Below are 16,713 nucleotides of genomic sequence, written 5' to 3' on the forward strand. Positions count from 1 at the left end.
ATATAATCCCACTGACTGGAAAGCGAGGGCAAGTTCGTTTGAATTGTAGGAAGGTGAACTAAAATGTTCCTACTTTGGATTTCAAAATAGAAAAAAACTATTCGTCGTCTCGTGATATACAGCGAGTTTGTATTTTTTTTTTTTTGAAAAAACAATGTTTAAATATCCCATGTGCGTTTTAAATAAATAAAAAAATTTAACAACCTGGGTTATAATCTCTTTTTATTTTAATATAAAATAATGAAAATAAATAAAAATAATAGTTAATTAAATATAAAATAATAAATACAAGTCAACACAAGTTAGCATAATATATATCTAATGAATGAAAAAAAAATCACTGTATGTATACAAAGATCTCACCCCGTTAATTTTTCAAACTAGTGACGAAGGGAGAAGTATCATATGTAAAAAAAAAATCATAAAAGTTCAATTTTTAACAAATCAAACATTAACGGATTAAAAAAATACAACAGCAAAAAAGTATTCAAAATAAGAAAAGATCAAAATTTTAAAAAAATAGCAATTAATAGAAGAAGAATAAAAATAAAAAATAAAAAATAAATTAGATGAGAACTATAATTTTTTTAACAGATGATAAAATTGAAAAGAGAAATAACTTTAATAAAAAGATAAAAAAATAAAAAGATTAAATATTAAATTGAAAATAAATGATATACCATAAATTTATATTAAATGATGAAATTAAAAACTAATAAAAATTTTACGAAAGGAACAAAAAAACAAATAAAAATCAAAAAAATAAAGACCAAATTAGAAAAAATAGCATATGAAAAATTATAATTGAATGATGAAATTGAAAACAGATAAAATTTTAATAAAAATATTTAAAACAAAAAAAATAAAGACTAAAATTCAAATATCAACAACAAATCATATGACTCAAAGGATAAGAAAGAAAGAAAAAAGAAAAAACTTATTGATAATAAATTGTTTTACTATCACTTACACATGTCATACCAACAAAAAAATAATACATTAACATATCTAATGACACAATTAAAAAAAAACATTTTTTTAATTAGAAGGCATCGCTTAAGCCACTTGAAATGTGTGAACGCCTCCCTTAAGAACTTGGTATTGGTGAACTTGGTAATAATAGAAAAATCAGAGTGAAAAAATTAAAAGACTTTTTAATGCACAATTTAAGTTTTTTTAATTTAAAGAATAAACTTGTTATTTTACTATATTTAAAAAAAAATAAAAGGATATAAAAACCTATGTGCGTTATTTTTAAAAAAAATTATTTGAAGAGTGATCATGTGATTTTATTATGCTTAAAAAATTAAAAAATATATGTACATCCTAGTCAATTCTTTAATAACTAATATAAAAAAGATAGAAATACTCTCAAAACCAAGGCATTTGATTTTTTAGAGAATAAAAAAAAATTAATTGTAGCGTTGAATAGAAAAATATATTTATAGCCATAGTGAATTTTTCTTCCATATTAGTTTAGTTGTTTGGTTATTTTTTTTTGATTATTTTTTGAGCAATATGTGCTGTTATTTAATTAAACAAGTCATGGTTTTACCTCTTCTTTGAGAGAAATTAAACGTCTGTAATGGTGAATAATATGATTAATACATTCATTTCAATTTTGTACTATAACTAACTCTTTTTATCTACCAAAATACCTGGGAACTGCGTGCTTTGTTTATAATATCCAATTGACTTTTTTCATGTCAACTTTTCTTTGTGAAGAAGCAGGTGAAAGCGTGTAAATCATAATGGATTTGATTTTAATTTACTGCACAAGTTTTTTTCCTTCCTAAATCAATATACATAGAGACCGTCCAAGAAAAAATGGAGGGGTTAGAGAGAAGCTGGCCATAGACTAATCCCATGGTTGTCAGTGGAGGGGGAAACACTAATCCGATTAATTAGTAATTAATTAAAGGTTATGGGACTTCGAAAGGTACAAGAGAAAGCTTTGAAAGCCTTTCAGCTTCTCTGTGCACCACTGCGGCACTCTCTCTTGGAAGAAGCAGAAAGGAAAAGGGCTGAAAAGAAATTGTGAAGACAGACATATAGTTGGAGCGAATGCTGATTTGTGTTTTAACAAAAAATATATATAAAGACTGGCATCGAAGTCATGCACCTTCTGTTTGCCCTGTGGGAAAAATTAGGAGCAAACTAGTAAAAAGTCTTGGTGCTAGCTTGAGAACCAACTAGCATTACCCCACGGGAAAACAGTGGCTAGATAACTGAGAGACGAACGAAGGAAGAGGAATATGAAAGCCCACCTAAGCTCCACTCCATCTCCATGCATGGTGAATACAAAGGACATTTTGAGTTTCTTGGGTTAGCTGAGACTGAAGATCATTTTATCATCATGTGGAGGTTTTTCTTGACAATAACATCAAGATGCTTCTCAATATCAACAAGCAACAGAGCACTTAAATGATGGGATCATGTAGCTTCTGCTCCAAAAAATCCCATTACTAGTGTCACTGAGGCTTTTATTGCTGACACTAGTCCCACGAAGATCAATCTTGGAGTGGTATATCTTTCTATTTCCAATCCTTATTGATGGTGTTTTCTATAGTCTTAATTTGGTGGGTTGTGAATAGTACCTTCATGTTCCAATTTTTAGGGAGCTTGTAGGGATGATGAAGGGAAACCTGTTATCCTTCAATGTGTTAGAGAGGCCGGGGCCAAGATTACTGGTTGTGACTTCTTGTGAGTTTCATTTTCTTAATTTACTTAATAGTGTAATTTCTTGGTATTCATCAGAATACTACCTATATGTTTGATGTGTTTTCTTACAATGATATCTTTTAGAAACCCCAGCTCTAATTAGCAAGAAGAGAGCTTGGCTTTTAACATACATTTTCTTTTTGTCCAGAGCTTCTCTGTAATTTGGAAGTTCATAATTTGCTGTTTCTTTGTAATGTTGCCCTTGTTTCTAGCATGAACAGTTCATTTTAGGGTCATTACATATCTAACTTCAAAATGACAATTTCAGCATTTTAATGCCCTAGATCATGGCTGTTCTGAAATGGGAATTATTTATGGTAATTATGGTGCCATCGAATTGATCTAATTTTGTATTTCAATCTGTTTGTATAAGTAAACTGTTAATTGTAAAAAGAAGAGACAAAATGTGGATTTGATTTATTCTTGCTGCTCAAATATTTTAGACAAAGTTTACAGAGAAATGGTTAGTCATGCTTCCCGCATATTACAAATAAATTCATTCAATTGCCAAAACCATTTGTTGAAAGCAAATTTTATCCTTAACGAACTCCTCTCTGCTACTGAATCTTTTATGGCCTCAACTTTTTAGAGGTACTGGCAGGGAGTCGGTATCCTCTGCAGTGAGTTCAAAACTAGTTTCCGGTAGTGTCAAATCGGTTAATGGAAAGAATTCGGATGTTATAAAAGAAGGGAGATTTGCTGGAATTCAATTTCTGTCAGGAACTGGTGATTGTAGTCTCTTTGCCGAGTTCCAGAAGCATTGATGTCCTAAATCTCCAATGTATTTGCCTGATCCCACTTGGTCCTAGCAAGTTTGTTTGGTATCTTCAGTAATTTCTCAGGTATATGAACCCAATTGTTTATATTGGATAGTGAATGAGCTCCATTCTGTCATTGACATTCAATCTTTTGCAATGCATAGTGATGATGTGTGTACATATCCGTAGCATGGCATGCCTATCACTCACATGGTTTCCATTGAGTTTAGTCCTTTAAAAGACGCCTTGCAATGAGAGAGGTGTCCTTGGTGTCATATAATACATGACTCATTTTCATATACGGCACCAACTGATGTTGTATGTTCATATTCGCAGAGTATGATAGGTCCACCACGAGGTATTGTACCAGGGGCGGATCCAAAATATAAAATCAAGAGGGGCCAAAATGTTGTTTATACAGTGTTTTATAAGAATACTAAGAAGGCTGGAAAAAAAATTTCCTTGCAGGGGCCGGGGCCCCTGTCTCCGCCCCTGTATTGTACCACATGACTTCTAGTGGATTTTGTTTCTTAAAAGACATCTCATAATAAAAAAAAGTGTTTTTAATGTCATATAAGCAACCAAGACCCTTGTCTCCTAACTGATATGGAATAATAGCATTATTGGAGCCCCGAGACGAGGGACTTGAATAGAGCACATGACTCGTTTCCACATACGACACCAACTAATAATATGTGTTCATATCCACAGTATGGTAGCCCACCATAAAATATTATTTCATATGACTTCCAGTCATAATGAGAGAGGTGTCCTTATGATATATAAGCAACCAAGACCCTAACCAACATGAAATAATGACATCATCACATAGCTACTAGAATTTGTGTCGCTAGAATAATTCTGTTTTTGGTAATTCAAAAGATGTGTCATGATTCTGAAACACTCTGTATCATTCAGTGACAAGGAGGCACGTGAAACAATGAACAATAAGCAGGCTATCTCTGCGTGACTTCTTGTTTAATCATCAATTTACCTCTGACATTTGCCATTCCTAACAGCTCTTTCCTTTCTGAATATGTATACTTGCTGGGAAGAATACTACATATGCTGCGTATTAATCTTTGCAAAATGTGGAGAGAGGAAAAGTATCAAATTTCATTAGTTTTTTCCGTTTATTGTGTCTGTAGAATGCCCCAGATTGTTCATTTTTCATAATCCGCTCTTGCGCTCACAACCCAACTGGGGTTCTCTACTGAGGAAAAGTGGAGAGGAATTTCATTTCACTTTAAGCTAATTATGCCAGAGCTGTGAGTCTCCGACATTTCTGCATATCCTGATCGTCAACTTGAGTCTCTTGCTTATTTTTTAGGTAAAAAAATCATTCCCCCTTCTTTGACATAGCTTATCAAGGTTTTGCAAGTGGGGATCTTGGCAGGGATGCCCAATCAATCCGGATTTTTATTGAAGATGGGCACCTAATAGGTTGTGTTCAATCCTTTGTGAAGAACATGGGAATATATGGACACCGGATTGGTTGTCTCAAGCATGTACATGTTCTGGATTATATTTCGTAGTTGTGTGCATATTTTTCATCTTGAAAGGTTGGAATAGTTGGTTTTATTCATGATTTATTAGAGCAGGTAGCTAATTGAGACGTTAGCTTTTGCACCTAGTTGAGATAATTATAGATTATGAATAGTGAGAAGCCTATAATAGCAAACAAAACCAGAGAATGTAATTGACAAAGTCCTAAGCCATCCCCGAGTTATCTTCACTGCCTTGAATGATAGTCTGATAGTTCAATCTGGTTGATGTTCAGATAACCTTTTACAGTCCTTGCCTCTAACCATCCTTGCTCCTCTTTAGGTTTGAGTTACGATATAGGCTACATTTGCTTCTTTCAGCGTCCTCTGCAATGATGCAAAGCAAGCAGTTGCAATTGAAAGTCAACTGCAGCAGATTGGCAGGGCAATGTAAATATTTCTTCTGATCTTACCTGAAGAAGAAGATCATGGGATTCAAAGTCTGTGGACTACTTTGCGGGAAAGCCTTGAGCAATTGGGTTCTTCACTCAGCTGGGAACATGTAACTAACCAGGTTCGTTGCTTTTCGTTGTAGCTCCATTCATATTACTTCAAGTGGAGTGTGCTTGAAATAAAGAAAAAGAGAACCTAAACTTGAGCATTTAACTTTAAACATTCAGCTGACAAGTTACCAAATTGCAGGTTGGGATGTTTTGCTTGTCTTGTTTAAACCCTGAACAGGTTGATCGGCTGGTAAGGGAAGTTCACATATACATGACTTGAAATGGACGTATGAGGTAAATTTTTCTTTGAAAAATACATAAATCAAATTAATTGAATGAGTGTGAGCTGTTTTTTCATTTTCGTTATATCAATTGCAGGAGGTAAAGAAATAACATGAGCTATCTGATATGACTGTCCTTGTACTGTGCAGCATGGCTGGCGTTACCACTGGTCATGTGAATTATTTAGCAAATGCAATTCATGAAGTAACTAAATTTGGTTAGGAAGCATTGATTCTCTTTAACCGTCTTCATAAGGATTGATGCTCAATTTTTGTGTTATCAAAAGACTAGTTAAGTGATGATAACCATGAAAGAGTAAAAAATTCAGCCTTGAATCTGTCTTAAACTGTTCTAATGACCATGTGAATATCAGTCTACATTTTAACACAGTATCTATCTATGTAATTGTTCATGTCTCTCTCCGATATAAGCTTCTGAGTTCTAACAGAACTGCTTTATTAGAACTTTTGATGATTTCTTGCTAGTTTTTCATCAATTAATTATTATATAAAGACTCTATAGGTTGCTTTTAATTTATTAGAATCTCGCTTCTTGTCGATATTGCAGACATTCATTGAGAAACAACAGAAAATGAATAATGGTTTGCTTCTGAAGCAACTAAAAGAGCCTAGCTACTATAATCGGGTAAAGCATCAGAAAGTTTGAAGCATGGAAAATCTAGACCAAACGCCATAGAAAATATGGACCTGTGAAACACGCTCAAGATGCTAGCAGGCTGAACTGCCGACAAGTTGGAAACAAGCAAAGCTTGAGCAATACAATAAGTATTTGTTATTTGTTGGATTTCCTTTTCGGAATCTTCTTTATGTGAGTTTCTTCAGGCTCACGTGGTCATCTTTGCTGGTCACGAGAAAGAACAAAAGGAGAACCTTCAGTACATCTTTCTTTGTTCTTTTTGGTCTCCGGGTTCTTAACAGCACATATGCTTTGGACCGTAATATTGGCTAATTGAACTTCTCTAGGAAAGAACTGTCCATGAGTCAAGGTTATGAAAGAAATTTCCCTGAACTTTGTATTCCATCTGATTTTGCTTTGTATACGCTTATCTTTTTGGATTACATGAGCAAGATCTGATCATGTCTGAAGCAGTTGATCAATAATTCATAAACTAGACAAGATGAACAAGGATTGAGCATACATGAAACGATATTTGATTGAATAATTGCGTGGTAGGTGAAGCAACTCATTTATTGATCTTATTTAGAGACAGGCAGGAGCTCAATTTCATCATCTTACAAAACAAGACAAGATTTCTATACGAGACAGAGACAACTCAGAGCCAAGAGATGCTCTAGTGAAATTAATTATCTTGGTAGGAAACTGCACCAATCTTTCCTCCTTGCATTGAATAATCACACATGCAGAGAAAGGGACAGACAGAAACATCTAACAAAAATGTTTTTCAGCAATCAATTTCGAACTGCTCCCCGCCTTACTATGTGACAAGTATCTTCCAAAAAAATGCTAGTGTCCAACCAATTCTGTTCTTGTAGTGTAGAGGTCCATGCTCACTAAGGCAATGCTTTGTCATACAAATTAATAAGCAATTAGAGATGCTAGATGACCGAGTAAGGCAGCTAATAATTTCGTGCACAACATGTAAGTGTATTTTGGTCACTTGATAGAACTACAAGGCAATGATAAAAGAATGACTCCGGTAATTCTTGCCCCTCAAAATGGCAATTCGATCAACAACAGTGCAGACAAGAGCATCGCATCTACTTCTTTTCTCTAAACAGCCAGACTTTCAAGAACTTCATTTTCTTGAAGTTTCACTAAATTTAGAAGAAGAAGAGGATGATGATGAAGTTCTAATAACTGAGATGCTGAATTAAGTAGATACATCACAATAGCAAAATAAACTAGCTATGTTTTTGACAACATTCAAGATACATCTCATTAGTTTTGGTTGTTCATGCCACACAACCATAGAAAAATTAAGACCAACAAAGATTAAAAACATATAGCATAAACTTGTTGAGAATTTCTGGGCAGTACCTAGCTAGGCCAGATAAAACACTGTTGACTAACCATTGATTACCACACACCATAGCATCCTCGAAGCCCACCAGTACTAGTACTTCTCCCATTGATGCCAAAGCACAATTTTGAAGAAGGTGATGATCCCATATTGTGTGATTCTTCAAAATCATCAAAAACCCTTGAATCAAATGATGATCCACGGCTAGAAAACTCGCTCCTCTCATGGTACTTTCTTGGATTGCTCAAAGAAAGAAGAGTACTCGGTGAAGTCAATGATGACCATGATGCAGAAGATGGGTTTGTTGACAGATTTGTTGCTGAAGAGGACACATTGGTTTTCCTGAGATTGTTCCTTGGGAACAGGAAGCGTAAAAGATTGGATCTTGAGTGATTCTTGGTTGGTTTTTTATTAGAATTTGTATAGTAAGAGGGAGGTGGAGTTAGAGGAGGGAGTGTTTTTTCACAAAATGTGTACTTGGGGGTACCAGGCTGAGACTCCCACACAAACGGGACAGCAACAGATACTCCACCATAGTACACTCTAAATGAAGGATTAGCCATGGAGTTCTCTTTGGACATAAGCCTGGAGAAAAACTTGTCATCTTGCTTCATTTGGAGGGCTTTTTGTGGATGGTCCACGTCTGGAGTAGCACTCCTAAGCATCTTGGATTGATGGGAATATTGTTGGTTTTCAGAGACTAGACAAGAAGGGCACAGAAATGAAAGAGAGGGAGGGAGCACCTAAGAATTTACAAGTACCTATGCGCTACATATATAGCATGCATGTTGGTTATTTTGACTTAAAATATTTTAGTGAAGGTGCATGGTGTCCCACACCAGAGCTTTAATGGCATAACAAAGCCCCCTGGATATCATAGCTACCCATTTTTTTACCATAATTCCCGGTGCTTGTTTTAACAGTGGCAGATTTGAAGGTCAGTATGCTCATGCACTTCTCAGCATAGACATTCTCCCGACTGCGCAAGGCATGAAGGTTATTCTATCTACATGGTAATGCCGTGATTACAAATGTGATGTTTTTCTCATTTTAACCATAGTTTAAAACACGGCAAAACGGACTCGAAATAAAATAATTTTATAGCCTTTCTTTCCATGATGAAGGGATTCATTCTTATGATTTGTACCTCTGCACACTGTTTTTTTTCTCTCTTTTTTTTACCATGAATTAAGCTTAATTTCTCATATTAATTTTCATACATCAAAATCAAGTTTCATCTTAAAAATCTTATGCAACAGTACTGTCCCATATGTTAACTAATAAAATATCTATGAAAAAATTGTTTTAAATGATGGGTTCAAACACTACTAAAAAATCAGCGTAAACCAACAAAATTACCGATAGAATTTTTTCATCAGTAATTTTTACCGAATGATATAATTTTGTCTATAATTTTATTGGTTTGTATCGACAGACCATTGCTATCGGTAATAATTACCAACAACATAGATTTCTTTGGCCATATGGTCGGTATATACCGACCGTGTTGCCGATGAAATATATTGAATTTTAAAAAGTAGAAAAAGTGTGATGACATGGAATTTTTTTCAAATGATTTTACCACCATAATGATCGAGAGATTCAAATTGGGATCTTCATATAATGACGTGGCACATTCATCATCAGAATTACCAACGGTACGTGTCTGTCGGTGATTCCATCGATAAAAACCAATATATATACACCCTGCTGACTCTCTCCTCCTATATTTCTCCTTTTTCTTTTCCATTCCAACTCTCCTCTCCCAAACAGTAACCAGCCACCTATCCCAACTCTCCTCCTCTTCTCAACACAAGCACTCAAGTTTTTTATACTTTTATGCATGGTCACAACATTTGTTCTTTGATTAATTTATTGTATATTTTATCATTTTTTTAAGTAAATCTATCATTTTTAGTTTTAACATTTAAATATCAAATTTATTGTTTTTTTTTAATATATGTGTTCTGTTAATAGATATACTTGTTTTATTATTATTTGTCTTGTAATATGAATGTATAATTTTGTAGTTGTTATAGTTTATTTAAAATTTTATTAAATTGTATTTGTTTGTTAATTGTTGAAACTTTGTTTAAATTACACCGAATTAGATGTATTGTGATTTTAATTTTTATCAATTTTATTGTGAAGTTGTTATCATAATTTTATAGAGATTTGATAGAAGTCAAGGATGATCATTCATGGATATATCGAGACTCACCCTAAGGATTGCGGAGGATGAATTATTATAATGGGGTTCAAGGTTTTATAAATTTTACAATATCTATTCTGAAAAATTTTACTAATTGCGGTATTAGATGTCTATGCAGAAAATGTAAAAATAAAAAAATTTTGCATCAGAATATTGTAACAATGCATTGTATAACCAAAGGGTTCATAGAGGATTGTCTATGTTGGTATGCACACGGAGAACTATTTGGTTGTATGGTTCTTGGAACAACCAACCTCCTCCTTCTCTTTTTCCTCCTCCTCCTCCAGCTCCGCTGTTATTGTAGTTTAATTTTATCTTTGAAACACATTAAATTTGTAATAAAAATTTGATTGAATATTATTTAACATTATTTTTATATTTTTAATGTTTAATACAATTTTGTTTGGTTAAATATTTTTTTTTACTATTAATCAATATAATGTTTGAGAAAAAATGTCAACAGCCTTGTAGACGGAACAGAGCCGTCAGTATTTTACCAAAAGTTGCAAAATCATTACTGTCAATGCCACAATCATCGATGGATACATTCCGTTAATGCTTTTCCATTGATATTACCAACGGATATAGTCCCTCGGTATTATACAGAGAGTTCTAAAATATTGAATGTCCATGCCATAATCATCGACGGACTGGCCGTCGGTGATGTACCATTGGAAATATAGATGAAATAAGTCTATTGGTAAAGGTCTAGTGGGAAATATTTTTTTTGGTGCGCTTCCCCTATCTATAAGATCGTCGGTGTTTTTTTATTGCCGATAGAAGTAGCGACGACAATGAAAATTAACAACAATCAATATTGCAGCGAACAGATTCCATTAATGATGCTTTTGGTAAAAATTTGACATATAAATTATATATGTTACATCGATAGATCCACCAGTAAAACTGTCAAAATAACTATAAAAGTAAATTTACTTATAATTTAGATCAATGTCTCAAAAATACATCTAAATGCTCTGTTTTTTTAATTTTAATGATAAAAATATCTCCAAACAAGTTTTTCTTATATATACTAAAACTAAGTCTCTTTTATTCAAATTTTAAGCAGTCCATCAATATCCAATTTACAATTTTTTTTTACCATCTTTATAAAATATAAACCCTAGGTGATACATTCATTGAAAAAAAAACTAGAGGTTAGTATATGCCCTACTTGTGGAAGCAGTAGGAACACAAATTAGACATTTAAGTGCCGTTTGGCCATGTTGAATCTAAAAAGCTATGGCTTCGAGGAGCGAGTCATGTGATCCAATGGCACTATAATATGATGGTCAAACGACTACTTGAAATGCTCCATGGGGTCAGATACAATCCAGTAGCGTGGACTGTAAATACTTTCACAATAAAAATAATATTTGCTTTCACGTACGGTACATAAATTAAAATATAGGTCCCTTGAAGGGACATCTTTCATGAATGTGAGCCATAACCATTCATGGAGAGCTGCCATGGACTCAGTACGGCCGTGGGATGATTTTTTTCCTTTTTTTAATAAGAGTATTTTAACGTTTAGTTTATATGTTAATTGAAATTATGTTTTTTTTCTCATTTATAGTGAAGATTCCATAATAATAATTAAAAAAAAAAAGAATTTTCCTCTCTTTATAAAAAAATATATTCATATTCGGTCAAAGATTCTATCAAAAATACTTTTTCTTTGATGTAATGTTTTAGTTTCTTAATTAAGATATTCTATCAAAGAAAAAATATTTTTGACAAAATGTGAATAAAATTTTTTTAAAAAAAATATTTTTTGTTGAAGATATTTTCGTAAAAATGTATCTCAAAATTTTGTTTTATTACTGATTTTTATCGCATTGAATTAGAATAATATAGAACACATTTAATTATTTATTTTCACAATCACTTTTAATATGTAAAACAATCCACTAATACTATATTATTTCTTTCAATTTACTGTATAGTCAGTCATATATACTCATTATAAGCTGATCCCATTATACAAACTCTAGTATTATATTTCTTTCTATATTTATTCTTCCATATAAATGATATATGTGTGTGTTTTCTTAAAATAACTGTTGCAGTAGTTAATTTCTATTCTAGGTCCTAACGGTAGTGATGAATCAAGTTTTTTGAAGCTTTGTGGAAAAGGCTAAAATTTTATCTAAAAGCGTTTATTATATAGAATAGTAATTAATTATAAATGGTCTAGCAAATAATTAAATTTAATATACTTGAATTCCATTCAAATAAATAAATATAAGTTTAATGAACTATCAAATCTAATATAATTAAATTCAACTATAAATTAAATTCAAGTAAACATAAATAAACATAAATTTAATGAATTGCTAAATTAATTCCCCTTAATCTTGGCTACACGCCAAGTCCAATTAGTTTAAGGGTTGTTATAAACTCATGTTAAGATTATAAAGCTCTATTTATTCATTCTTGAAATTTTTAATATGAATTATTCATGTTAAAATAATCATTTTTTTATATTTATAAATATATTAAAAGTATTTTAATAATATATTATTTTTTAATTTCATTAATGATTTGTAATTAACATTTTTCTATATTAATAACGTATAAGAAATTTTTATTCCTCAATAATATCATCAAGAAAAAATAACTTTTTAATCCTTTCATTTCATCAAAACAAAAGGTTCAAGGATTAATTATAAGTACTCAATGAACTATCTAAATAAAATATTCATATTGTTTACTCTCCAAACATCAATACTTTAATTTTTAAAGAATTTATTATATCAAAATAAGAACAAACATCTTTATTATTGAAATTTAAATATTTTTCTTTCATTTATTATAATCTTCTATTTAAAAGTTATTAATTTCATCATTTGATTCTTTTTAAAACCTACTAGAAAAAATTGTTTTATAGGTGTTAGAATTTTTACCAGTCATATGTATGCTTTTTGGGCTATGAAAAAAGAAATATTTATATAAATATATGATTTGAGATTATTTAAATACCAAATAATCTTATTCATAAATATATTAAACTTTGAGAATTCATCATATAGTAATTCACCTGCAACCTATGCACTTTATCAAAAAAAAACACATAAAATTACCTCATTTGAACATATAATTAATTTCAATAGAGTTAGTTGTGATATCAAATAATTTTATTCAAAATTTATATTCAAACTAAATAATTAAATTACATCACTTTTATCTTCAATATTATCCATAATTCACATTCAAAGTTAATATTTTTCTAAGAATAAATATTAAACCTATTTACCCCTAAATCCAACAAAATTTATATTCATAACAAATTTACTCGTAAGCCTAAGATTATTCATTTATCAATTAATTCAAACACATTTAAGCTTAGAACTTCAAGTTATTATTGCAAAAAAATACTAAACACATTTCTTTTAAAATCCCAACTAAACCTAAATTCATAACAAGTTAATTCCTAACCCTAAAATTACTCGTTCATCTTTCAATTTAAACACAATTAAACTTATAAATTCAAGTTATTATTGAAAACACATATTAAATATACTTCTTCCAAAATTCCAATTGAACCTAAATTCATAACCAAAAAATATATATAAACTTAAAATTACTCATTTCAAATATAATTAAGCTTATAAATTCAAGTTATTATTAAAAAAACATATTAGACACAATTCCCTCAAATTCCCAAAAAGATCCGAACGTTATAATTAAGCTTATAACATTAAGTTATAATTGAAAATATATTCACCAATAATTTTGTTGTCAATGAACAGTTTTTTTTATGATGAACAACCATACCGACTTAAGAAAACATATAAGCTATGTTTGGTTAGTATCTCAACAAAAAAATATACATAGAAGAGACATAATCATGTGTTTGATTAAAAGAAAGAGACAAATATAAATTTTTTTTGTTATACAACAATAAATTGTAGTGAATTTTTATCATGAAATACATAAAAATATGTGGTATTTAAATCTTCATCTTTTATGTTCAACCAAACGCTATCATTTGTCTCACACAAAATACATCAGCTAATTAATGTGTGAATTGAAAGGGGTCCTTCAAAACTCCTTGAAGGTTGAAGGCTGTTTTTGCAGCGGGCCTAGCAAGGGTGACCCTTCGATGAAGTGCGTGTTAGAAGTGGAAGCTTGATTGAGCTAGATCGTGACGTTAGGCCAATCCTGGCAGCCACGATCATCTCTTGACCTCCCTAGCAACTTAAAATTGATACTGCTTTCCTCTTCTTTGTTCTTCTCTTTTTTCTATGGGAAATTTTCTTGGATTTTGAGCTATATAACATCCATAGTCTTCTCCGACCTATAATTACAAACAGAATAAATTACAGCGACTAAAACTTGAACCTACTTCGCTAAAAAAAAATATCGCAGGAAACACCATACAGCGACTAAAACTTGAACCTACTTCGATCAAAAAAAAAAATATATCGCAGGAAACACAACCACTGTTTTGCGCTTACTGTATATTGCTTATTCATCATCAATCCAGGAACAGCAGTTGGCCAAAGCTTAATCCGTTTAGCCACAGGCGCTTGTAACCCAAGTTAATAGAGGAACTGAGACGTTTTTCTTCACATATCATGAAGTCTATGACAAGGACATTAGGTTTTCTCTGCTTGGAGACAAGCAGCCACAAAGCATGGCAAGTGGCTTTTTGTTAGGGTTGAGTAGTTAGCAGGATGTCATGCATGATGCCCCATTTTAGCAGCCCATTTTCAGGCCTCAACTAACATCATTCAACAAGCATAATACCATGATTAATTGTTTACGTATGTTGATAGGATTGTCAAAGCCTTTAAATCCCACAGTCCTTATCGTATTAAGACTTTAATTTACATCTTTGAAATCTTCAAATCGATCTTAATTTGAAATTAATATATTGCTAGTGCTAGATTAGTCGTGGAACACACGTATACTTGATGTACGAATCAACATATATATATATATATATTCCTCCCTCGGTTGCAGAAGATAGAAAAAGCTAAAATTTATTTTTATAATTAGTAAAGAGATACTCTTCCATCACACAGATCATAAGATTTCTAATTTTATATGAGTTGAACAAAGATTTTAATTATTTTATTGCTTAAAAAATAAATTATAATTTTCTTAGGTGAAGAATACTTGTATGGGACTAGGAGAGTAATTTTCTATTCTTTCTACTTATTCTAATTAAGATCTCTGATATCAAATTAATAATATCATAAAGGGCCTTTTGAAATGACCTCTTCAACCGCCATTAATGGTGGCATTTTCCATCAAGCAGCATTCTGTGGACTTCAATTGTGACACTTGTTAGGTTTCATGCCTGAGGACTCGGTGAAGATGATTTCGTTATTGCCCTCTTGCCGTCCTTGTTCGTTCTCGTTGTTTTTCAAGGGGGCAATTCGTTATTGCCCTCTTGCCGTCCTTGTTGTTCTCGTTGTTTTTCAAGGGGTAAAAAAATCGAAACCCTAAGTTCTTGTGATTTTTGGGCCAGAGAGAGGAGAATAATATGGGTGGGCTTGGAGAATAGTGTTCTCATCCTACATCTTCTATTTGGGCTCTATGCACAATGTGTTCGCTAGGGCTTTCATGCCTGCATCGTCGTAATTTTATTTTATTTTTCTGTCAATAAAATTATTGTTCTTCCATGGAGGTCAAAAAAACCTCTCAAACGGTAGGCTTGGAGGTTGCTTGCTTTTGCAACAAAGCCACCTCGCGTTTGATTCAATTAGCATTATCCCACTCGGGTGTACTTTTCTAGTTCTATCAACATTGTGATATAATAGGAAACAAAATTGATAATTAATTCTATTAAGTGAGTATAAAATATTATATGATCAAATCATAATTTGAAATATAATTTAATAAAAAACTTAGATAATTATATCATTAATCAATTCATAGCTAACCAAATTATTTTTTTATTAGAATAATATCTTTTTTATTTTAATTTTTCTATTTTGATTTGATCAGATTTTAAATTAAATTTTATTAAGCTAACTAAATCTAGCTAGGTTAATATTAAAATTAAGTCTACTTAATTATAATTTGGATAATGAGTTTAATAAATATGATTTAATAAAAATAAGATGATATTAGATCATTGAATTTGAATGGGAAAAAAGATTATTAAATTAAATGATCAAACCAACCACCAATGCAATCATTACGGTGACCCTCAATTCCTCTAAATGTTCATTAGGCTAATAAAGTGAATAACTTTACGTTACTAAGAGGACCCTTCTTTTACTTTTCGAGTTCAAGTTTCACATGACTTTCCATCCAACGGTCACCTCATAGTGTTTTTCTGGTGAAACGGAAAGCAAAGCTGAGCTTTATTATTAATAGATGTCATTATAAACGTTGCCGCGTTTCCACGGGCTAAATTAAAAAAAAAAATTCAAGTGAAAAAAGTTATAGATTAAAAAATTATGATTTTTAAGTTGGATTGATAATTTAAATATTTAAATAATAATAAAAAAAATTAATAATAAAACAAACCACACCCGAGCTTGTTTGGATTCTCAAACAAATCAAAGCTACTCTAATTAAAAAAAACCAGAAAATAAAAGTCAAACTTAAAAAATTTAAATACCATCTAATTTAATTTTGAATAATAAAATGACAATTAAATTAAAGGGCTAATATAATTTTTTTATGACCATCACACAATCCAAAGAAAAAAACAGAAGAAAAAGAAAAAAAAAACTAATTTTACATCAAATCACTTTGAATCACTATACATTCATCACATAGAAAAAAAAAA

The 16,713-nt window shown here is 31.4% G+C and overlaps 2 protein-coding genes and 1 long non-coding RNA gene across 3 annotated transcripts in view; 2 read left to right on the top strand and 1 right to left on the bottom strand.

The window, feature by feature from the left end:
• The window catches only part of LOC105110295 (peroxidase 2-like), a 1,496-nt gene extending 1,403 nt beyond the window's left edge, over positions 1-93 (top strand). Inside the window, exon 4 of the mRNA XM_011005288.1 lies at positions 50-93. Within this exon, the coding sequence (XP_011003590.1) occupies positions 50-62 (13 nt within the window). The 3' untranslated portion in view covers positions 63-93. The remainder of the gene's footprint in view (positions 1-49) is intronic.
• A 2,207-nt stretch (positions 94-2,300) lies between these two features.
• LOC105110297 (uncharacterized) lies at positions 2,301-3,678 on the top strand. Its single transcript, XR_839443.1, has 3 exons — positions 2,301-2,524; positions 2,618-3,563; positions 3,644-3,678. It is a non-coding gene; the product is annotated as an uncharacterized LOC105110297 (long non-coding RNA).
• A 3,732-nt stretch (positions 3,679-7,410) lies between these two features.
• Positions 7,411-8,532, bottom strand: LOC105110296 (uncharacterized). The gene has a single exon (XM_011005289.1). It carries the CDS (start codon positions 8,413-8,415, stop codon positions 7,807-7,809), a length of 609 nt encoding a protein of 202 aa, XP_011003591.1. The 5' UTR covers positions 8,416-8,532; the 3' UTR covers positions 7,411-7,806.
• Between the last annotated feature and the right edge of the window lie 8,181 nt (positions 8,533-16,713).

Source organism: Populus euphratica, unplaced genomic scaffold (genome assembly GCF_000495115.2).
Source record: "Populus euphratica unplaced genomic scaffold, PopEup_1.0 scaffold245.1, whole genome shotgun sequence".
Taxonomy (NCBI): Eukaryota; Viridiplantae; Streptophyta; class Magnoliopsida; order Malpighiales; family Salicaceae; genus Populus; species Populus euphratica.